The sequence below is a fragment of the Jaculus jaculus genome, chromosome 4, assembly GCF_020740685.1.
Source record: "Jaculus jaculus isolate mJacJac1 chromosome 4, mJacJac1.mat.Y.cur, whole genome shotgun sequence".
Taxonomy (NCBI): Eukaryota; Metazoa; Chordata; class Mammalia; order Rodentia; family Dipodidae; genus Jaculus; species Jaculus jaculus.
Window position 1 is genome coordinate 1,250,898 of NC_059105.1, and position 23,650 is coordinate 1,274,547.

General features: G+C 52.9%; 1 protein-coding gene across 15 annotated transcripts in view; it reads left to right on the forward strand.

The window, feature by feature from the left end:
- Kif1a (kinesin family member 1A) overlaps positions 1-23,650 on the forward strand; it is an 88,688-nt gene that overhangs the window by 31,394 nt on the left and 33,644 nt on the right. For 4 of the 15 annotated variants that reach the window (XM_045146724.1, XM_045146727.1, XM_045146725.1 and 1 more), the window contains exons 9-27: positions 574-639; positions 1,343-1,360; positions 3,043-3,118; positions 4,344-4,422; positions 5,321-5,463; positions 5,925-5,951; positions 7,193-7,326; positions 8,548-8,627; positions 8,932-9,007; positions 11,586-11,665; positions 12,110-12,216; positions 13,190-13,273; positions 16,198-16,378; positions 16,448-16,520; positions 16,693-16,786; positions 17,847-17,995; positions 18,336-18,514; positions 20,146-20,283; positions 21,071-21,325. In XM_045146724.1, the coding sequence (XP_045002659.1) occupies positions 574-639; positions 1,343-1,360; positions 3,043-3,118; positions 4,344-4,422; positions 5,321-5,463; positions 5,925-5,951; positions 7,193-7,326; positions 8,548-8,627; positions 8,932-9,007; positions 11,586-11,665; positions 12,110-12,216; positions 13,190-13,273; positions 16,198-16,378; positions 16,448-16,520; positions 16,693-16,786; positions 17,847-17,995; positions 18,336-18,514; positions 20,146-20,283; positions 21,071-21,325 (2,039 nt within the window). The remainder of the gene's footprint in view (positions 1-573; positions 640-1,342; positions 1,361-3,042; positions 3,119-4,343; positions 4,423-5,320; positions 5,464-5,924; positions 5,952-7,192; positions 7,327-8,547; positions 8,628-8,931; positions 9,008-11,585; positions 11,666-12,109; positions 12,217-13,189; positions 13,274-16,197; positions 16,379-16,447; positions 16,521-16,692; positions 16,787-17,846; positions 17,996-18,335; positions 18,515-20,145; positions 20,284-21,070; positions 21,326-23,650) is intronic. The other 11 variants (XM_045146734.1, XM_045146735.1, XM_045146736.1 and 8 more) reach the window with 5 other exon arrangements.

Below are 23,650 nucleotides of genomic sequence, written 5' to 3' on the forward strand. Positions count from 1 at the left end.
GGACAAACCTGAGCAGAGAGGGTAGGGGGACCAACCAAAGCCCTTGGCCTCCAGTAGACAGATGACCACCCTTGGGACCAGCTCAGATACTTGAGGACGGAGACCTCAGCTAGAGAGCAGGCCCATTGTGACCCTCACTGTGTCTTACACTGTTTGCCACCCTAGAAGAACACAGACTATGAGGTAGCAGTGGGGTGAGCTGGCTGCTCAGTGTCCTGGTGTTATGTCCTCCCTGGGAACAGTTTTATACATCAGAAAGAAGAATTTTTATTTTCCCCAGTGTCTCCACCTTTGACTCATGCTGTGATCTCTGATGGTTGGGAAGGGGCTCTGGAAGTTGTACCATGTGGAGATATGAGAGATGTAACTAGGATGCCTCCAGAACTAAGCAAGAGCCCTGAACCACTCATTGGTTGCCTGTCACAGCATCCCCTGTGCCCTAGTGGCCCCAGATGTCAGCAATCAAGTAGGTCCCTCAGCCCCATGCCACATAAGTTAAACCCCAGGGGATCATGCTGGTATAAGAAGGTTCCAGTGTGGTTCCTGCCATCCTGATGCCATCTCCGTACGCAGGAGGGAGCCAATATCAACAAGTCCTTGACCACACTGGGGAAGGTCATCTCTGCTCTGGCTGAAATGGTGAGTCGGCTTTAGGCTTCGGGAGCTAGATTGGTAGGGTGAACTATGGAGAGGTGTCCCCCTTCTGCCTCCAAGGAAGATGCTGGGAACCTGTCGTGTCTAGTCCTATCTTTGGTGATTCAAAGGAAAACCCAGAGGTGGGGCGTGTCAGGAGGCTGGAGATGAAGTGGCAATCCCTGCTACTCTCTGGAACCCGTTTCCCTGCCTGTAAGGTGTGGGCGTTCCTTCACCACCACAGGGCTGCATGGTACATGAAGGCTAGCATGTGCCATGGTGAATGTTTTGGGTGGTATCCTTGTGGGTGGGCAGGACAGTGGTCAGCTCTGACTTCTATTGGCCTGATAACAGGCCATCCTCTAGGGGGAGTTACAGCCCTTGGAGGTAAGAAATTTAGTTTGAAAGGCCCCCAGGACAGGCAGCAGTGCCCACTCACCAAGATACCCAGGGAAGGAAGGTTCTGGAGACTTTATCCAACTCTGAGATTGTTATGGGTGTGGGAACATTGCTGTGTGACAGCAACCTCACCTGTTAGGACCAGCTTAGGGTGGCCAGCCATGTCTGGCAGGAGATGACGGACAATTGACAGACACTCAGTTCTCTGCCTGCAGTTCGGCCCTCTGAAGCCGTCCTATCCTTCCTGATCTCCATACCCTTGGGCCCTTGCTCCACGTCCTCAGACTCTTTCTGTCCTTTCTTTTTTTAGGACTCTGGACCCAACAAGGTAAGCAGACATGTAATTTCAAAAGAGAGGTGCTAGAAGCAGAGTCCCCTTGGCCTATAGTTCCACTGTGCAAGTTCACTCATTTGTTTACTTAATGAAGAAATACTGAAGCCAGTTCTGAGCTGGGGCCTGTACCAGTAGCTGAGTCTAATGGTCAACAACAAACAGATCGTCTGGATCCACAGTGTAGTTAGTAAGGCAGGCAGTAAACATGGAAACAAACAACAAGAAAAATAACTAAAAATTGGGATGAATTTTAAGTGGATGAACTATAAAGAGGAGTGCAGCTTTCCCTTAGGGATCATCCTCTAGAACAATGACAAAGGTGCTTGTGCCTGGGGAAATGGGACAACCCTAGAAGTGGCACCTGTGTGCTTCTCTCAGGATGTGGGTTCCAGGTGGCAAGAGCCGTGTCTGCTGGACACTGTAGGCACTCAACAAACAGCTCAAAAGCAACTGTAAAATTAAGAATGAGTAGACATTGGAAAATGACCACACACTCACAATTCACAGACGCGTTCAGTCACTAATAGGTGTCCATAAGAAGTCATTCCCAGCAGCCACTTCCTAGGATAAAGTCCATGTTTTCATGGCTACTATTTTTGTCTTCATAGAAAAATAAAGTTAGGAGCCAGGTGTGGTGGCACACGCCTTTAATCCCAGCACTTGGGAGGCAGAGGTAGGAGGATCACCATGAGTTCAAGACTACCCTGAGACTACATAGTGAATTCCAGGTCAGCCTGGGTCAGAGTAAGACCCTACCTTAAAAAAAACAAAAAAAATATAAATATAAATAAATAAATAAAGTTAGTATCCAGGCTATGGAGATGGTTTAATGGTTAAAAGTGCTTGATATGCAAGTCTGATAAGTAGAATTTGGATCCCCAGAACACATATAAAGCCAGACATGGTAATGCATATGTTTAATCCCAAATGTGCCTAAAACAGTGGGAAGTAGAGTTGGGAGAATCACTAAGTTTAGAGGCAGCTAGTCTGACATTCACGGGGTAAATAAGTAAAAGAGACCCTGGTTCAAATAAGGTGGAAGGCAGTTAGCAAGGGCCTGCTACTGTCCTCTGACCTCCATATGGGCACTGTGTTGTGTGTGCACCCACACACACTCACACATACACATGCAAACAAACAAACAAAAAAAGAGGCTACTCACACTGAAGGAAGGGGCAAGGAGAACAGGCTATTAAAGGAGGGGCTGTGAGCTGGCTTTTGAAGGACCTAAGGGAGCTTGGTAAGGAGATGGAAGCTGGGTGGACACTGGAAGAGGCCACAGTGACCAGGTGCCACATTTAGGAGGAACCTTTTCCCTTTGCTCAAAGAGGTTGCTGTCCTGGCAGAGTAGAGGGAAGATGCCCTGGCCAGTTATATCCACCTGCCTGGGCTTCAATCCAGCTGAGTGGCTCAGACACAGCAGGAATGGACAAGGGAAGAAACTGAAGGATGTGCTATCATGGCCCTGATTCCAACCCAGAGGGGAGTTACCTGGAGGTGGCACCCCAGGGTTCAGTCAGAAAAAGGCCTGAGAACAGAATGTGGTGGCCAAGCTGGCCCTGCCCCACCACTACCACAGCCTTTAGCTTTAGGACCCTTTCAGTAGGTCCTGGGCTTGCCTCCCTCTGTCCCTTCCCCTCCTATGGGTACAAAGCTGATCTTAAATGTCCTCACAGAACAAGAAAAAAAAGAAGACAGACTTCATCCCATACCGAGACTCTGTGCTGACCTGGCTCCTCCGGGAAAACCTGGGTGAGCACACGGGGTCCTCAGTCCCTGGGACCCTGACTTCTGCTGTGGGCAGTGGCCATCTCCACATTTGTGTGAGGGGGGATGTTGCTCAGTCATAACGAGTCGTCACTCTTTCTAGGCTTGGCTGAAAGGTAACCAAGAAGGCCTGGGGCTGAGGTGGGTAAACTGAAACCAGTCTGGAAGACCGTGGTGGTCCTTGCGGCCTGCAGAACACTAAGATTATGTGGGGGATAAGCCCTGCTTATCTTCTGGGTTTTGAGGGGCTGACATAACCATTTCTCCTTCCTGCCTGAATTCTGGGTGGTGAGATCCAGGCTGGAATGTGCATAGTGTGGAGCCTGTCCTTCCCAAGTCAGCCTCAGGCTGCTTCCTGACTAAGCTTACACCCAGAGAAACTAACTCAGGGCAATAAGCCAAATCTCAGCTGGGGGCTCTCTGGCTTTTCAGCTACATGGCTTTGTACCCCATGAGCAAATCAGAGCTGCTGGGGACTCTGCTGAGAGGACAGGGGTGTCACAGGTGTGCTTGTTCCTTCACCTGAGATGTGGCTTAGGAAGCAGACCTCTCCTACAGGACCATGACCAGTTTTAGCTCTGGAAGGGGATGTCAGGGGAAGGTTCCCCTATTTAGCCATTTTGGGGGCTTGTATCCAAGCCCTTTCGGGGACTTACTGGGGAGTTATAGCCAGGGGCATGGCCCCCAGGACACAAGTCCCTGAGGTGAAGCAGGCTTCACACTTAGACATACTTAAAACGTGAGCAGGTTATAGCCCTGAGCTGGAGCAAAGTCACGGAGGCCATTGGTGCTGACAAGACTCACAGTTCCACACACTCCACGAGAAGCCCAAGAACCTGTTTCAGAAAAAGATCTGTTTTCTCCTACAGTTATTCCCTACCCTCGACTGGAAATCTAATGTTAAATATTGCAAGAAATATTTCAAATGGCAATGATAAAAGTATGTAGAAAAATATAATCATAATAAACAGTTTTTATCTTGGCATAAATACTAAAACCCTCCACATCTTGCTTCTGTTGTGGGACAAGGAAGCTGATGGTTGTGAAATGGTCAAAGAGATGAAAGGGCAGCCAAGGAAGGCCAGGTCCAGCACAGGCCTGTGACTCAGTTTCCTCACTGAGCCTCAGCATTCCTGTCTGTTCATGCGGCAAGAGGATCCAGTGCTGGGTTGAGACCCTGTCCTGAGCACAGTCTTGTTGTTTCTCATAGGTGGCAATTCAAGGACAGCTATGGTGGCAGCCCTGAGCCCAGCAGACATCAACTATGATGAGACCCTGAGCACATTAAGGTGTGTTCTGTGAGGCCCTGGTCCCCACCTGGGGTGGGAATGGGTTACTTCTCTGTGGGAGGCTATTCTCCTCCACCTGGGAAGGGAATGGGTCATTATCTATGGAAAACCCTGCACCCAAGCTTGGGTAGGAAGGGCTGTTCTGTTCTCCACCCAAGAACACCAGTCAGGAGGAATGCCTTTGGGGGGTTACACTGGGAATTCTCTGAGGCTGCTGTAGGTATTCTGGGGCTCCTGAGCTCTAATGGAACTTTGTTCTGTTCCTACCACCCTTTGGAGCTACAGACCTCCCAGGGCCCCACAGCACCAGGCCAGAAGAGCCAGGGGGAGTTTCAGTTAGCAAAGGGGCCCCAGGCGAGTCTCTCGAGACCACCAGCTGCAGAGTGGGCATCCTGGGATGTGGGAAGCCTGGGCTCTAGCCCTTGACAAATAACTGGGTTGTTTGGTTTGTGATCTCTGGCCTCTTCATGGGAAATTCTGTATCCTGGCACAGGCACATGTGCTTTCCTGGATGGCAAAGGCATGCTGATCTGTGACAAACACAGAGACAGATGTTCTCACATACACATCCATCCTGCACTAGACTAGACTCCCTTCCTCTACCCCGGAACCTCAGGATCAGGAGCAAGGGTCTCACTGTGGGCTGGGATACTACCCTATCCCTTCTGCCTTCTGTGCTTAGGTCTTTCTTCTCTACATAGATAAGGCAGGCTGGGTCATCCCACTTGGGGGTGTTCCTTGTTCAGTGACCCCAGAGGTTATCACTAGGGACCTACTGTAGAGGTGACTTCTCACTCTGTCATGCTGGTTCAAAGCTGAGCCCTTAGGCAGAGTTCTGGGTTCTCTTGGGCCTGTTAGGTGAACCTGGCCCTAACCTCTACTGTTCTTTGTGGCCCAGGTATGCAGACCGGGCCAAGCAAATCCGCTGTAACGCCATCATCAATGAGGACCCCAACAACAAACTGATCCGAGAGCTGAAGGATGAAGTGACCCGGCTGCGGGACCTGCTGTATGCCCAGGGTCTTGGTGACATCACCGACAGTGAGTGTCTACACAGGCTTGTCCTGGGCAGGGAAGGGGCCTGAGGCTTAGGAGCTTTTGGGGCTTCACACACTCAGTGACCCAGTGTCCTGGGACCCCGCCCCTGCTGGCTTTGGCCACCTCTGCAGGGGAAGCATTCCGTCCTTGCTTGGCTTCTGGGCAGAATGCCTCCGGGTGGAGGGCCTGGGTAGACAAAGACAGGGTGACATTTACTAGTCTTGGTCTGGATAGACTGCGTGGTTTGGGTTTGAATCTGGCCCAAGCAAGCCAGGGACAGCTTCCTAGGTGCCCAAAGGCCAGCTGGAGTGCTGAGGTTTTAGTGGGCCTGTGTCCCCACACTGAAGACCTCTACCACCCTGCCTGTAGCTACTTGCTCTGGGAGACAGGTATGCATACCCTCAGGAGTCAAATTGCTCTGTTTCTCTGTCTTTCCTCTTCCTCCCCGCCTGCCCTCCCCGCAGCCAACACTGTGCCCGGAGGACCCAAATGTGTGTATTCCCCACTGCTGCTCTGCATCGCCACTTCCACCACGGCCGGGTGGGGCACAGGGCAGCACGGGTGGGGAGGGCAGCCTCCGTCACCTCCTCTGTCTCTCCCCTTCAGGGCTATAAACAAGCAGCACCTCTCCCAACTCACAGGCATCTACTAGCACATGAGATATTGTGGGCCTGGGAGCCATCTTCCTGGCTCATCTCTGCCTGTGTAGGAAACTGGGGCAATAGGGAAATAGGGTGCAGCCAAAAGTGACTGGGGCTAAACCCCTGATCTCCTGAGCACCCAAGGCCTGGGAAAGTCGGGTGTTGATGCTTGAGGGCCAGGCTACTGGGCTGTCCCATCCTGGCTCCTGGCCCAGGTCTGCCTCCGCCTGACACTGCTTCAGCTAGCCCCCAACTTGGGGCCTGGAAATGCCTTTAGACTGAGTGCAGCAGTGGTTTTTGGCAAATCCTGCTCTGCTGTGTCTCCTCTGGCCTAGGGCTGGATCCTCAGGGTTCAGTGCCTCTTCACTGCCCAGTGCTGTCCTGTGGTGGCCGCTGCTCTGCTCTGTGTGTGCTTCTGCTGGGAGGGGCTGGGTATCTCCCGCCAAGTGTCATAGACTAGCTCCTGCTGGCCTTAGAGGTGACAGAGCCCTGGGTGGTGGAAGAATAGGGTCTCCCTTGGAAGGGTCCTCTTCTTACCTCCTGCAGAGGGCCTCTGGGCTGATTCTGGGTTCAGCAGGATGTTAACACACCCTGACTTATAGCTCGGGGGTCCTGGGTCCAGGAAGGACAGCTGCTCAGGTGGGCCCACACGAGCTCCTTGGGTGCAGGGAGTACGAGGTGGCCAGCAGGCATAGGCCTGGATGCCGGTGCTATAGAAGCCTTGGCCTGGCGTGGGGGGGGGGGCAATGGAGTGGGGCTCCACAGGGCGCAGAGGGGCTGTGGTGCTACTGCAGGGAGAGTGGGCCGGCAGGCAGGCGGTGGGTGTGAGAGGAGGAGAGGCCTTGCATGCGCTTGTCCAGGGCTGCCGGGCCAGCTGCCGTGCCTCGTCTGTGGTCCCTGTCTCTTGCCTTCTCCTGACTCCAACCCTGGCTTTCCCTACTGCACCTTTCTTTTCTCTCCCTCCACCTCCCTATCCACCATGATGTCCACTTTGCCTTCCCTTCCAGCCTTAGATGTATCCAACCTTGAGAACCATAACTGTAACCATGGCAGGGCCCAGCTGAGCCAAGCCTCTGACAATCTCTCCACAGTGACCAACGCCCTGGTGGGCATGAGCCCCTCATCCTCACTCTCGGCCCTGTCCAGCCGTGCGGCCTCCGTGTCCAGCCTCCATGAACGCATCTTGTTTGCTCCAGGCAGTGAGGAGGCTATTGAAAGGCTGAAGGTGAGGGCTACCCAACCCAGGACACCTCTGGGTGCTTGATGGGGCACCAGGCTTTGACACAGAGTGGGCTTAGAGAAACAAGAGAGGCCATTGCCCATAGCCTGGGGCAACCCTTGGGAATAGCCTAGACTTGCAGAGCCAGAGTTACCCAACAGCAGAAGTCTTCAGTGTATGTGCCCACCCTGGTGAGCTGTGGCATGTCCCAGCCCACCTACAGGAGCTAGGACAGCCAGCAAATTCAGGCATCAGACTGTACAGGATTTTGCCAATGGATACAGTTCCTGGGAAGGAAGTCCCCATGAAAGGCTCTAGGCTCCACTTGTGCAGATGGCCTTGGTCCTAAGGGAGGAAGGAAGAAAGGAAGGGAGGGAGGAAGAAGGAGAGAGGAGACTGAGAGACACAGAGAGTGAGATGGAGATGTCTGGGCCAGGCCTTGTCCTGAGACTTGAGCTACATGAGCTGGTGCTTGTTCAGGGAGCAGGGGGTCATGTCCAGGGTGGCAGGTCCCGTCCTAGCAGTTCTTCCCTGATGTCACTGGAGATCTCCGCAGCTCTGCCCAGTGTCCCTGGGAGCTGTCCTCACTGAGGACGGTGGTGAGCACTGAGCAGACTCAGAGCCGCTTCCAGGCTCTCCATGCTTCCCTCCCCATGGTGTGGCTCCTGGTCCCCGGCACTGAACTAGGCTTAACTGGGGTTTGAGTTCTCGCGCTTCTTCAGAATGCAGTGTCACCTGTGGGAACTCAGGCCATGGGGGCCAAGGGGCTGAAGGGACAAGACAGAGGCTGGTGTGAGAGGTGGCCCAGGGTGACCAAGCAGCACAGGACAGCATAGGGGGTGTCTAGCCTACCTGGGGGGCCACCTGGAGTGTGAAGGTCCCTTGGGATGTAAGTGGGAAGGAAATGGAAAGATAGGACCAGTACTGAGAAGTATCACCAAGCCTTGAGAGGTGACAGCTGTGCTCAGGAGCTACTGCCAGTGACTTCTGGGGGTATTTACTTTGCTCTTCTGGTTTATTTTGCCTTTCCCATTCTCTTGGGTGTGTTCAGAGCAGCCTCATGTCCTTTGGACTTCACCTTGACTCCTCAGAATATCATCTGCCCAGAGGTGGCCAGAAGTTTGAGCCCTGGCTCTGTGCAGCCCCTTTCCTGGCACCCCCAGCTCCTTCACACCCTCCCCAGGCCTCACCATGCTCTGCTGTCTCCCTGCCCCCCGCCCCCCACAGGAAACTGAGAAGATCATCGCTGAGCTTAATGAGACCTGGGAGGAGAAGCTGCGACGGACAGAAGCAATCCGGATGGAGAGGTGAATGGTGGGGAAACTGAGGCCTAGGGCAGGGTGGGATCACAGTTAGAGGAACTGCCTTCTAGCCTTGGGCTCCTGGACCCTGAGGTGGTTACATTGTAACCATGGGATAAACCCCTCTGACCCAGTGACCCAGGGCCATCAAGGCCTGACAGACCGGTGAGTGCAGCAGATGGTTTGGTCCCATTAGTGGCCACTGCATGCATGCTGCTATGTGACTCATGGCTGGTTAGTGGGTCAGGCAAAGCCATACTGGTCCTGGGAGCTTCTTGGAGCTTGTGCTAATCCCAGCTCTGTTCCTTAGGGAAGCATTGCTGGCCGAGATGGGCGTAGCCATGAGGGAGGATGGTGGCACTTTGGGTGTATTCTCTCCCAAAAAGGTAAGAGCTGAGCCCTAACACTGTCCTGATGTGGACAGGGTAGCATTAGCTCTGGTAGAGGCCAGAAGGGACTCCTGGAAGGAGGGTGAGCAGGGCAAGAACTGGCCCAGGTATGGCCTCACTCATTCACAGTCAGACTGTCTTGTGTGGTGGGGTATCCTGATAGCTTATCTATGTCTGAGTTGTCTGAGGTGTTGACTGGATCCCCTAAGGTACAGATAGGACTGGGGAGGCACAGTCAGGCTGCAGTGCTGAGTTGTATGGGCATGGACCCACCCTGGAGCCCAGGTTGTTCCCAGAAGCTTCTGGTCTTCAGCCCCAGAGCACCCCTACTGCCAGCCTCTGGGTGAAGATGGCATAAGCCCCCAGCCACAGCTAGTGCCCCAACCCTCCCCCCCCCACTGAATTGAGGAAGGGCTGTCCTGAGGTAGGCAGAACTTGCCATGAACATCTCAGAGAAAGAGACAGGCTGGACGTCTGTGAACTCTGTCCAGGCCATTCATACCACTGACAACACCTGAGTACTGCTGACTGCCCTGGACTGGGCCTGCTTGGGATGATGCTCATCTGATGATAGGGCAGGGGAACATGGAGGGAGGCCTTAGAAGAGGGCCCAGGGCATCCTTGTAGGCTCCAGCCAGGCTACCCAGCCCACAGCAAACACACAGAGGGCCTCACTGACATTTCCTCAGGATGGAAATACATTATATCACAGCATCTCTTCAGCATCACACTTGACCAGGGCTTTTACTAGGTCTGGTCTTTCTTTCCCCCCCTTCCCTCCTACCTCCCTCCCTCCCTCCCTCCCTGCCTATCTGTCTTTCTTTTGTTCTTTCTTTCTCCCCCCCCCTCCCTCCCTCCCTCCCTCTCTCTCTCTCTCTCTCTCTTTCTTTCTTTCAGTAGGGTCTCACTCTGGTCCAGGCTGACCTAGAATTCACTGTGTAGTCTTGGGGTGGCCTAGAACTCATGACAATCCTTCTACCTCTGCCTCCTGAGTGATGGGATTAAAGGCATGCGCCATCACGCCCAGCTTTAGGTCTGATCTTTCACCAGGCACCAAAAGAGACAGCATTGCTGTATTCCCACCACACAGACCTAAGGAGACTCATTGCTGAAAACACATGCCAGCTGCCTGGTGGACTCATGTCCAATGGGGGCTGGGCACATGGACAATCCTCTGCGTGATCAAAGCTGGAGAGGGGCTGGGCAGGGCTGTGGTGTAGCTGGGGGAATAGCATATACTAAGGCCCAGAGGCCAGAGCTACCTGGGAAAACTATAGGTAGAATGGAGTGACTTGCAAGGTGGCACAGAGTGGTGTTCTGTGCTCCACAAGCCTTGTGACAAGGCTTTTAATTTTCTCTGGGATGGGTATTCCCTGGGCTGTTTCAGACCCTGTCCACTTCCTGAAGACCCCACTTGGAGTCCCTTGGTTTTCTCTTGGTGGCTTTGGGTGTGAGCACTGCCCAAGAATAGAATATCAGGGACCCCAGCAAGAGAAAATTAGCATTTCTGGGACTCAGGCAGGCCTGTTGGGGCCGGTACAGTTTGTCCTAATTGAACATCTTTGGGAGAAGCTGGCTGGTCTAGTCAGTGCTGATGGCCTGGACTGCATGGCTCTGTACTGGAGGTGCACTGGGATTTATAGCTGCACATAGCAGCGGCTCACCCCAGGGTATCCTGTGGAAACAGGAAGCACTACCAGCCTGGCACCTCTCTTTCTTGTTGCAGGATCCTTGCCTGGGACATAGCTGTAGGTGACTACTGAGCTCAGGGGTGTGTGAGGGGTGTGTGTGTGTGTGTGTGTGTGTGTGTGTGTGTGGTGTAGAGAGAGAGAGACCTGAAGAGAGGAGGCAGAAAGCCATTTTCAGACAGGTGTGAGAGATGGGAGGTCAGTACTTTGACTTGGTCTGACCAGGAGAGGCCTGGGGTGGGGAAATGACCTCCAGGCCCTGGGTGTCCCAGCAAGGATTTTCTTCTCAAACTCTATCCTCCTAGGCCCCCAGGGAGAGTCCTGCCTGGCTAGATCCCTCATCCTACTTGGGAACAGAGTCTACTTGAAGACCCTGCAGTTCCCAGATTACTCTGCTGGGAAGGAATCCTGGAGGCCATTGTATTGCAGTCCAGAGCCAGGTGTCCAGGACTCTTGGGATGCAATGCCAGCACTAGGACTTAGCCTATGTTTCATATGTCCAGAATCCATTACAGACTGTAAACCATACTTGAGTTCCCAGTAGCTGGGAGCTAGGGCTCCCCGAACTCTCACCACCTAGCTTGTCATTGTCAGGGTGCACTGGTCCTGGCCTGAGGGCTTTCATTGCCATCCATTTTTCTATCATGGAGCTGCTGGCCTACCTAGTAAGTCCAGCCGAGCTGGAGGCTTTTGGTATCCTGACCAAGGCTCTTCTTCAGTAGCCGTTTCCATATCTTTTGTCTTTTTTGTTAGGCTGGGGAGGGTACTGTGTCCCCAAGAAGCTAGGCCTATGACTGGTAGCAGTCTGGTTGCTGGTCAGAGGTCAGACAGGATGGACATCATGGAGCTCCTGCTTCCCTAGGACACTGACCCTTCTGTTTTTCCAGACACCACACCTTGTGAACCTGAATGAGGACCCACTGATGTCCGAGTGTCTCCTCTACTACATCAAGGATGGCGTCACCAGGTAGGGGGATGGGGTCACCAGCTGAGGAATGTGTTCTCTACTACATCAAGGATGGCATCACCAGGTGGGGACTAGTAGGCGATTTTGTTAGAGCACCTCCAGCTAGTCTGGGAGTCCAGTACTAGGTCAGGGAGGAGTGGACTCCACGTTTCTGCCAGCCCATGTTTTCTCCACAAAGCACTGAGTAGGGCTTCTGTCCTAATAATGCCGCCACTGTGGCTTTTCCTGCTGCTGTGGGCTGTGTGGCTCTCCCTGTGACTGGGCTGGGGGGGGGGGGGGTTGGGGGGGGCTCTTGCTCTTTCTCACTTCACCTGCATCCTCATAATACACATAGTGATGTTTCCCCCAAATCCCAGCTGGACATCCTGGGAGGCTACATGTGAGACCAAGCAGGCCAGAAAGTGAGTGTGCTGCTCTGCTGACTCCATTCCTTTGCACAAATAGGGTGGGCAGAGAGGACGCAGAAAGGCGGCAGGACATCGTTCTGAGTGGACACTTCATTAAGGAAGAGCACTGCATCTTCCGGAGTGATTCCCGGGGAGGCAGTGAAGGTACAACCACATTGCCCTGCCCCTTGCTACTATTAGGCCTCAGTGAAGGCTCCCTCATCAGTCCTGGAAGGTGGGGCACTGGACACCTGCCAGTGTCCCTAACTACAACTGGGCTCTGAACCATGCCTCAGGGCAGGGAGTGTGTAACACATAGGGACAGCCTGGGTAACACCTTCCACTAGAAACTTGTTTAGGAAGGCCCTAGTGTTTCCTATGGCCAGATGAGTACTGCTTTTGGGAGCCTAGCCTCTTCGAAGGCCTGGGTCTGGAAACATGGCGGGATGTCATCATGGCTGCTACAGTGAGAAGAATGGGAAGTGTGGATGAAAGCAGGTAGGGGTGTCTGTGGGCAGGAGCCGGCCCAGCTCTAGGTGAGGAGCATACATTTCTGTTGGCTGAGGCTCCATCCATCTCCCCTACCTGCCCACCTTCTTCCTGCAGAAGATTAGCTGTCCATCTCCATGCTGGGCCTGCTGTGTCAACACAGTCCCTGAGTCCGGGGCTAGTGTCCAAGCCAGTAGTGTCCAGCCAGCCTCTGGCTGGCCGATTCATTACTCAAGTCCTGTACAACTTGGCCACCTTTAGAGGTACCTCTAAATGGTGTCAGGGACACTTTCCCAGAATTATCCTGTCTCCCAATCCTGTCCTCTCCTGTGAAGATAGGCCAAAGTCTGAGACCATGGACCCCCATGTAGGAACATGTCAGCCACCATTTCCCTTTTGTCCACCTAGAGCCCTGAACAGGTCCCTGGAAATCAAGTCCTGTCTGACCTCCATAGCTTTGGCATGGGCCTTTGTATCTCCCTCTCCGATTAAGTAGTATGAGCCCTTATACTTTTCTCAGAGGTCTTGACCATGGTCAGTCTCTGTGGCAGCAGAAATGAGGAGCCTAAATAGGTCCCACAGGGAGCCAAGCAAGCTGATCCACTGAAGTAGACTACTTTTCACAGATTCCTTTCTCTCTGTCCTGTAGCTGTGGTGACCCTGGAACCCTGTGAAGGGGCAGACACATATGTCAACGGCAAGAAAGTCACTGAGCCCAGTATCCTGCGATCAGGTATAGTGGAAAAGTATGAAGGACTCTGGGGGTAGATGGAACATGAGACGAACGGAGCCTCTGTGCCCATGCTGAGTCACAGTCACAGTCTCCTTTTGCATGTAAAGTCCATCCTGGTCACAGTCTGCTCCCAGAAGAGGGCAGCTCTGCAGGCTGTGGGCACCTGACCAGACCATGAGATTCTCCATATCCCATACTGAGGGCCCAAGTGCCAGGACCTGCGGCCATATGAAAAGCCGGAGCAGAGGCAGCCCTGACCAAAATGCTGGGGCCTAGCATTGGGGCAGTGCCCAGAAGGATCCAGGGCGCAAGACCGGCCCAGGAAGCAGTTCCTGCCTCTGGGTTCAGGATGGCCACTCTGGCAGGCTGAGTACAGGGAGAGTGCTAGCAACAGACACTTGGCCAAGCTTGGTATTGTAGAGCAGTCTGTGAGGGCCAGGCTGACAGCCTCCAACATCAGCGTTCTGGGCTTTGCTGTCCATCACCATGGTGCTATAAGAAAAATATAAACAGGGAATGTTCAGGTCCCTTCCTGACAGCCAGACAGAATATATAAGGTGGCTCCCCAAGTAATGTAGCTCTTGCCCAAATGGTTAGAACTACAGGGAGTGCAGTGGTGAGATGCACGGATGTTCATGTGGACAGAGCTGGGCTGTTGGGCACTGAGATGCACCTTACTTATATGAGGAGACTTAAGATGATAGGAGTGTGACAGACACTTTCTATTACTGTGACAAAACACCTAAGAAAATGGTTTAGGGGAGGGAGGATTTATTTTGGCTCACAGTTTTAGAGATGTCACATGGCTCCACTGTGTCTGAGCTGTGATACGGCAGAGCATCATGGTGGAAGGACATAGTGGAGCAGAGGTGTCCAGGAAGCAGAGAAAGGATCAAGAAGATGGGTCTCAGGACAAGATAAAGCAGTGCCATTGCCTAGTCACTCATTCAGTATGAACTCAGCAGAGAATTAAACCATGACAAAGTTAGCACCTTCTTGACAATGCCACCATCTGGGAGCCCAGCCATCAGCATATGAGCCTCTTCAGAAGACACTTTACATTGAAACCATACCGTTCCATCTCTGGTCTCCAAAGGCTCATAGCTGTCCCACAGTGCAAAATGTATTCAGCCCATCTTAAAGTCCACACAGACTTCAAGTTCCATCATTGCTCATAAGTCCAAGTTTAAACTGTCCTCTGAGATAAGGAAAACTCTTTGTGGTGAGGCTTCATAAAATCAAAAGAAAATTACATGCTTCCAGCTACAGAGGTGGGGTAAGGTGCACATTCTCACACCAAAAGGGAGTAGTATAACAGTAGCAAGGAGGAATGGGAACAAAGCAAGACAGAAACCTATCAGGGCAGCTTTAAGTCCTGTAACTCCGTGTTCAGCATCCAGGAGATGTTGTGCATGATGTCTGAGTGCTTGGACATCACCATTCCTCTGGCCCTGCCACCTGCAGCCCGCCTGGCCTCTTTCCTGGCTAGGTTTGCATATGCTCTGGCTTTCTTCAGTAGAATGTTCCATGTTCTTTGCCTCTCTAACATCTTGGTGTCTCCACTGAAGCTAACTGAGGCTTTACCCTCACAGCTTGACACATTATCCTTTCAGGGGATGCCTGTAGGGAATCCAACCCTGCTATGTGCTACTGGGCCTCCAAGACCTTCCTTTTAAATCTGAATGGAAGCCTCAGAGACCTATAACACTTTCACTCTGTATGACTGTAAAACTAGCATCACTTGGACAATGCCAAGGTTATGCAATTCCAGCTTGAGTGGCAACTGGGCCTGCTTGGATCATGGCTGCAGCAAGCTCTTGTTTGCCTACGTGGCTGAACACAGGGGAAAATCTTTAAAAGCAGTCTTTTAAATGAGTTTTCATCTTCCCACTGTTAAGTCTGTACTGTGTGGGGTCTGGAAACTCCTGAGATGCTCAAGACATCATTCCTAATCCTGTTGCAAAGTGGTTTGCTTCTTTTAAGTAATGATAATCTCTTCAGTAACCACACTTTCCTTGGTTCCAACTTTTTATATTTTCTTATGTTTATGTTTTTATTTATTTATTTATTTGAGAGAGAAAGGAGAAGAAGAAAGAGAGAGAATGGGCATGCCAGAGCCTCTAGCCACCGCAAACGAACTCCAGACACATGCACCACCTTGTGCATCTGGCTTACATGGGTCCTAGAGAATTGAACTTGCGCCCTTTGGCTTTGCAGGCAAACACCTTAACCTTTAAGCCATCTCTCCATCCACTGGCCTTTTTTATTTGTTAGAGGGAGAGAGAGAATGAATTGGTGTACCAGGACCTCCATCCACTGTAATCGAACTCTAGACGCGTATACCACCTTGTGTGTATGTGTGACCTTGGGCATGCATCATCCTTGTGCATCTGGCTTACATGGGATCTGGGGAGTCAAACCTGGGTCCTTAGACTTTGCAGGCAAGCACCTTAACCACTAAGCCTTCTCTGTAGCCCAAGGCCAAGTTCTGTAACAGAATGTAACACAAATGATCTCTAGCCCAGTCCCCAATAGAATTCTTGAGTCCTGGTTCCCATCTGAAACCTCCTAGGCAGTCTTTACTGTGCACATTCCTGTAAGCATTCTGATCCTTTGAACTCCCATCAGAGTCACCGTTTTGAGACTTCTGTTGCCTGCATCTCCAAACTTTCCCAAATTCCTCCCACAAGGCCTTCTGAACCACACAATCAAGAGGCTTAATTTGGGAGATAAGGGGGTCATCATAAAGAGGAAATTGGTTTGGAGCTGGAATCCCTGGGGCTGGAGGCTCTCCTTAAGGTGGGTGGTGCTGAGGGTCCAGGCAGAGAAAGTGCTTGTGCCCCTTTCCCTTCTCCTCTCCTCACCCCTTGAAACCATCTGAGACCTGCAAGCTCCCTAAATCTGGCCTTGCCACCATCCCTCAGGAAACCGCATCATCATGGGCAAGAGCCATGTATTCCGGTTCAACCACCCGGAGCAGGCGCGCCAAGAGCGTGAACGCACGCCCTGTGCAGAGACACCTGCTGAGCCTGTGGACTGGGCCTTTGCCCAGCGTGAGCTTCTGGAAAAACAGGGCATTGACATGAAGCAGGAGATGGAGCAGAGGTGAGGCCCAGGGCCAGCCACCTGCCAGTGAGTATGATGGCCTTGTGCTCACCTGCCACCTTCTTACAGACTCCAGGAGCTGGAGGACCAGTATCGCCGAGAGCGGGAGGAGGCCACCTACCTGCTGGAGCAGCAAAGACTGGTGAGGATGCCCATCTTGCCCCACCCAAACCCTCGGTGCCCCAGAGCTCCAGAAGAAGGGACGTTCATTCCCCTGGCTGTCCTGTGTTAGCCTAGACCCTCCCTTGTGCTCCAGTGGGTTGAGGGTGCCTCAGTGTCCACAGTGGGGACGTAAGTCTTACCTCGCTCTGCAGGACTACGAGAGCAAGCTGGAGGCCCTGCAGAAGCAGATGGACTCCAGGTACTACCCGGAGGTAAATGAGGAAGAGGAGGAGCCAGAGGATGAAGGTGAGGGACTCGCACTCTGGCATCTCTTCCACCAGCAAAGCCTGGACATTTAAATAGGTGTTGTGGGCCTGGGCCTCAGGCTGAAGAATGTCCTTAGCCCCAGGCCACCCCTCCCAATAGGTCAGCTGCCCAGACTTGGTTTTACATGTGGATGTATGTGTGATGGGCATGCATGTGTGCATGCATGTATATAGGTATGTTGGCATGTGTGTGAGCACATGTGTGCACACAGGTATGTATGGAGGAGACCAGATGATGTCATATGTCTCCTTCAGTCACTGTCTACCTTAGTTAATGAGACAGGGTCTCTCATTTGAACGCACAGTCTAGCCAGCCAGCCAGCTTGCTGCTGAGATCCCATCCCCACCTCCCAAGTGCAGGGGTCACTGGCTGGCTGCCATGCCCACCCTTCAGCCTCTAAAGGTCTACTCTGAACCTCCTCTGAAGATCCCCACTCTCTAAAGGGCCCTGTGGACAGAAAATAGGCAACTTGGGAGAGAGTGTAGAACCCACTTGGCACCTCCTCTCCCTAGGTCTCTCATTCCCACACTGCTGGCCTTGCAAGGCACATGTGGCTGTTATTGGTAATGTCACATCTAATTACTCTGACTTTCAACCTGACTCTTAGGGAACCTCATAGGTGGACAGGTCCTTGGGGTACCTGGAACTTTTCCACACTGCTTACTGCTTACTGGCCATGTCTCTCTGCTGGGGTCTTCTTTCTCTGTACCCAGAACACTTACTGTAAAACCAGAAACCTAATCATGGAGGCTCCTGCCCAGCATAGGGGCTGTCCAGAGACTGCCTATGGAGGGAGGGTAGGAACCCAATTCATCCTTCCCTTTCTATCCCCTTCTGGCCACAGTGACCATGGAGAGGAATGACCACCTAGCATTTTTACTTTCCATCTAGCTGACTCCTCCAGCCACCTTGTGCACTGGGCACAGGGTCTGCTCAGGAAGCCTCATGGCATAACTAGACTTACTTGAGCTTGCAGAGGTCAGGGTATGGAGGACAGTATAGAGGCCTTTTTTGATAACCTACATGACTTCTCCTACAGTCCAGTGGACAGAGCGGGAGTGTGAGTTGGCATTGTGGGCCTTCCGGAAGTGGAAGTGGTACCAGTTTACATCCCTACGAGACCTGCTTTGGGGTAATGCCATCTTCCTGAAAGAGGCCAATGCCATCAGTGTGGAGCTGAAGAAGAAGGTGGGTCTCATCAGACTAAGGGTGTCCCCAGCATGTGATGAGATGGCTCCTTATAACCACTACTTAGCACTGGCACTTGACAGGCACTGGGGTAGACAGTAGCTCTTGCCTAGCTTGTGGGTGGAAGTCCTAGGGCCGGCTGAGGGAGACGCCTGGCATGCTCTGTTTGGGAATGGGTGGGCATGCAGGGAGCAGCCTCTTTGCAGTGGCTGATTAAAAGGCTTAGTGAGCTATTGTGGGGTGCACAGTTGAGATCTCAGGGAGATGGAAAGAAGCCCTCTGGGGACCCAGCTTTCACTCAGCTAAGGGTGGATGAATGGTCATCTTATGCTCCTCACAGGTCCAGTTCCAGTTTGTCCTCCTCACAGACACCCTGTACTCTCCACTGCCGCCAGACCTGCTGCCTCCAGAGGCTGCCAAAGACCGAGAGACACGGCCCTTCCCTCGTACCATTGTGGCCGTGGAGGTCCAGGACCAGAAGAATGGAGCCACCCACTACTGGACACTGGAGAAACTCAGGTATGGCTGGTGGGCAGCAAGGTGCATGTGGGACAGAGGTCTTCCTTAGGGACAGAACCCAGTGCATATGGATACCCATATTTCTCCTGGGGTAATTCTTTTAAGATAGGAAGGATAAAGCAAGTAGATTCCACTTTCTGCGGATGCCACGGTCAAATATGAAAAGCAAAGTTTGGAGTTTTTTCTGTAGAAGATGGGTACATGAGGAAAGCGTGTTGCTGGAGGGTGAGGCGGGGTCCTGGCACTGAAGGAGTGCTGGGGACAGCACAGAGAAGCCTGGAAAGTGGGCACAGTGTCCCTAGTGCCAACCAGGCCCTTGTAGAGGGTTTCAGAGACAGAGGGAGTCTTGATTACTCCATTCTGCATGCTGGTGGGGTGCTGTTTCCTCAGCCCATTGGAAGACAGGAGCTCTGAAGTGGGTGGCCTCCGCAGTGTCCCTTCATGCTCAGTTCTTTCCAGTGCTCACATGTTGTACCCCCTTTCCGCATGTGGCTATGCTCCCTGGCTCTGCATGCTTACTGCATACTCAGTACTCCACTGAACCTTATGAGGTGACTGAGTGAAAACATGGGATAGAGTGTCACGCACAACCCTGGAACTGGAGGCACAGCATGCTTGTGGGACCCTGGCGAGGCACCAGGGCTGGCTAGAAGCAGGAATTCTGTAGTTTTCCGGGAGCTTCTGTGGGGAAATCTGGGCAGCTGGCCACTGTAGAACAGCTCTTTGGAATCACTTTGATGCGCCTCAGGCAGGGAGCATTCCTAGTCTCTGTACCTGGCCTGGGAAGTTTAGGGCAGAGGGAATATTGGCCTGACATGTGAGATTTTCGGGAAAGGAGAGGGAGGCTGTAGATTCAGGATTGATTGTTTTATTTATGGCAGGTGGGCCTACTGACAAGTTACTGGCTGTCTCTAGGGATTAGCTATTCTAGGGAGGGGTCTTCCCAGACATCAGGTGCCCAGAAGATGGCAGAACATTAGGTAACACAGAAAGCAAGATATAATTAGATGACATGTCCTTTCCTTTCTCGTAGTTTGTAAGCATGCACACATGTGTGACACCTCCCTGTTCTCTAAACAGTTTGCTTTAGGAAGGACCAACGGGCCTATGTTGTCATGGTGAACTTGAACCCCAGAGGATATGCTTGATTTTTCTTTCTTCCACATTTTGTCCTACCTCTGGATAGTAATTTAATTAATACCTATTGTCTTCCATATCCCTATTCCCCACTTATCTCAGCTGGTTCCTAGTGCTTTCAGGACTCTGATGTGAGCTCCATTTCTGAGTCTCTGTTGAGTTTCTCCCCACTTCATCGTCAGCTCCCTTGCTGCTCAAAGGCCGCCCATGAATCCCTGGTTCTCTCCTTTGTTTTCCACCCATCCTGCCTGCTCAAGTCATCTTACTGTCCCCTGGCAGGGTTTTGGAGGAGTTTGTGGCTTACCTGTAGGTCTTTAGTGGTTGGCCACTTCTAAGGACTACAGAAAAGTTTCCATTTGGCAGTCCCCTGAGCCAGTGAACCTGAACAGAACACTGGGGACAGAGCCAGGCCAAGTTTTCTGCCTCAAAAGGAGAAGTGAGATACCGGACTTCTTCAGGGTGCTTGTCTGAGCCTGGTCCCTGTGTCCCCACAGACAACGCTTGGACCTGATGCGGGAGATGTACGACAGGGCTGCAGAGGTGCCCTCCAGTGTTGTTGAGGACTGCGACAATGTGGTGACCGGCGGGGACCCCTTCTATGATCGCTTCCCCTGGTTCCGGCTGGTGGGCAGGTAGGCACTTCCTTCCCTGGCATAGAGAGAGAGATGGCAGTGAGGCCAGGAGTGGGCTTCCTCCCAGGGCCTGTATCACAACCTCCCTGGCCTGACTTGTGGAAGGAGCCAAGACTCTGCCCTTGCCCTTCCACAAAATTTACCCCAGTCATTCCTCAGCATATACCTGCAGGCCCTGCTATTTCAGGGGACCTGGGATAGTGTCTTGTCACTGCTACCCACACCTACTGTAGGGGCCATCTGTCCACATGTGTGAATGTGTAAGGTGTCCAAGCAGCCAGGGGCCTTAAGTGGGTGTTCCAGGCCACTGGTGGCTTTGGACATGGGAACAAGGAGGTAGGACTGTGCACCTAAGTTTTAGTGTCTTTAGAAACCACAGCCTCCTTCCTTGGTTTCCAGTCTGGGACCTGCACCCAGTCTCTGATCCCCATGTAACAGTGGTATTTTGAGGTTTTAACATGGTCATACTCACCAGGTCCTCACACAGCCTTAGCTATGGCTATCTAGGACCCTTGTTCTTATACCTGTTGGTGCTTTCTGGAACCTTCCAGAGCCTTCCAGCTGACCACATATGTGGTTTTTTTGTTTGTTTGTTTTTGCTTTTGTTTTTTTCCAAACCTGAGGATTGGGTTCATTTTTGTTTCTCTGATCTTTGAAAGCAGCATTCTTGATGGTGTGTGTTTGGTTTTGGTTTTAAACAGAAGTCCTCCCCATCCTGTCCCGCCCGCCCCACCCTCCCTGGAGTAGCTGGCGTTAACTTCTCTCTGTCTTGTCGCACTAACCTCAGTTCAGTCATCTCTGGCTGCAACAGCTACCCTCTTCTCAACACATGCATGAGCGAGCGCATGGCTGCTCTCACCCCCTCCCCCACCTTCTCAAGCCCCGACTCCGACACCACCGAGCCTGCTGAGGAGCAGAGCGTGGGGGAGGAGGAGGAGGAGGAGGAGGAGGACCTGGAGGACGACGTCTTTCCGGAGCACACGCTGTGCGACGGCCGGGACCCGTTTTACGACCGGCCCCCCCTGTTCAGTTTAGTAGGAAGGTTGGTGAGGTCGAGGCCGCATGCTGGGGAGGAACCAGCTCTTTTGCTCAGGAGCACTGCTGTGGCACAATCGAGGGGGAGTCAGGGCAGACCCCGGACCCTCAGGGCCAGGCAGGCTAGGGCTGGCCTCCAGGGGTGCTCAGGGAGCCAGGCTCCCCGTGTGTCCCCGTGGTGGTGTGTATGCCCATTCTGGAGATGGACATTCTGGCCCAGTGGAGAAGAGTCTGGGTCTAGTTGAAGAACTGGGTGAGGCCTGGGGCACAGAGGTGTGGCTGAGAGCTCCTGGTGCCCACTCTGGGCCACTGGGACAGTGTGCAGAGGCCATAGGAACCTCGGAAGTGACCATGGGTCAGGCAGGTGATATCCATGAGTTCTTGTACAGGGCCCAAGAGGACATTTAAGAGGAAAGAAAGGTGCTCTCAGGATGGATGTCCTGTCCCATTGTCCCTGAGGTCAGCTTCCTCCAGCTGAGATAACTTCTGTTCACTCAGCTGTTGTCTACAGAGGAGGCTTCCTGTGTGCCCAGTGCCATGCCATTCTGGGGAGAAGAGTAGGACTCGGGGCCACTCAGGGCAGAGAGGAAAAGGCTTCTACCTGCCTTGACACTGTGGGGCCTGGCAATCCACTCTTCCTTCTGAAAGTGAGGACAGATCTATCCCTGCTGACCTCACTTTCAGGCCAGTATGATGGGATAGGCCCATGGCCTAGTGCCTTTCACCTCATCGCTTTCATAGAACACACCCTTTGCAGGAAGGAGCTAGCCACTTAGTTTCTCAAAAGAGTGAGAGATGCTGAGATTGGGAGATGGGCTGAAGGGAGGAGTGCTAGCCCCTTGTCAGTAGGACAGCTGACTCCTGAAATGGTAGGGGATCATATTCTTCCCACTTGAAATGGGGAGAGACAGTTTTAGTAGCAGCCTTTCTAGAAATCTTATAGAGCTGTCCAGCAGGACATAAACAGGTAGCTTCTTCCCCCAAGTGCCCTGGGTCTTGATTTCTGACCTGCTGGGCCTGAGTGAAGGGTACACATTTCAGGCCAGCTCCATGCAGGCTTTTCTCCTCAAACCCTGGGCTGTAGTGCCAGGCTACCCATGTCTGCTGGGCCCTGGGAGTGATTCCGGGTGTCAGGTAGGCCAGGGGTCAGGTCACACAGGGGACACAGACGTCAGGAGAAGCGGGGCGTGGGCTCTGCAGTCTCATGAAAAGAGCTGGGTCCTTCCAACGCCGTTGTCCCCTCTTGTGGATTTGAGATTTCACAAAACCACCAAATGTGACAAAAGTCATCCATGAGAGACCTGCCCTCCGCCCCTGTGCTGTGGGGTGGTCTGTGCAAGGCTGCACTTGGCGACATCCTGACCTTTTGGGTTTGGCAAGAATTGGCTTCTCTGCACAGCAGCTATGCAGGCCCAGCCCTGAAGAGGACCCCACCTTGGTTTTCCTTTCATCCTCTGTTAGCTGCTGGCTCTCTCTCTAAAGCTTAAGCAAAATTGGGGTGCCCACTCTTGTTCCCTCTGGAAAGGCTTCCCTGGGTCCCAGCATGCATCTTTGCACCTCACCAATCTGTGGTTAGTGTTGCCTCCTCCCTCCTGCCTCGCCACACGTGCCGCTCTGCCCGTTTTGCCTTTCTCTTCTCTTGGGCATTTCAGTCTGCTTCAAGGTGCCCTGGATTCCTGGCCAGCCTTCCAGTGGCCAGAACCAGGAGCTTCTCCTCACATACAGTGGTCAGGTGTTAGGTAACCTGGGGAGGCAGGCTGGATGGCTGAGGAAGTGGGCCTGGAGGTTTCAACTTCCCCTGCCTGAGCTCTTTAAGATATTTCCAGAAGATGGGTGACAGGTGGGTAGAGACACTGTAGAGAGAGGAGGGCAAGAGCTGAAGGCCGGGAACGAGACTTCCAGGGAAAGCTAGGGCTGGAGTAGAGAGGGGAGGTACTGTTCAAAATAATACCCTGCCCTGGGTGGATAAATGCTGACCCAGCAGGAGGCTGTACTTGGCATCAGCTTTGCGAGGCCCTTGGGCTTCCTCATCCAGGCTAGGCTGCAGTCTTTGCCAGCTTGGCTGTGGACAGTGTTTACCCTGAACGGTCAGAGTAGGATGGCTGGGCTGAGACACCCAGGCAGTGCCGGGTTTGAGCCCTGCAGTGGCCTGCCCTGGCTTAGGGTCACTTCTGACGCTAGAACAGGTGAGATGAGGGCTGGAGTATATTGTCCCCATGGAGACTGTCCCCTGAGTGAATCGCACAAGGCTGGGCAGGAGGGTCTTCCAGACTCAGTTTGAAGCTGTTGCTATTGGGGGTGGGGGAGTCAAGGCCCAGAGGGGCCTTTCTGG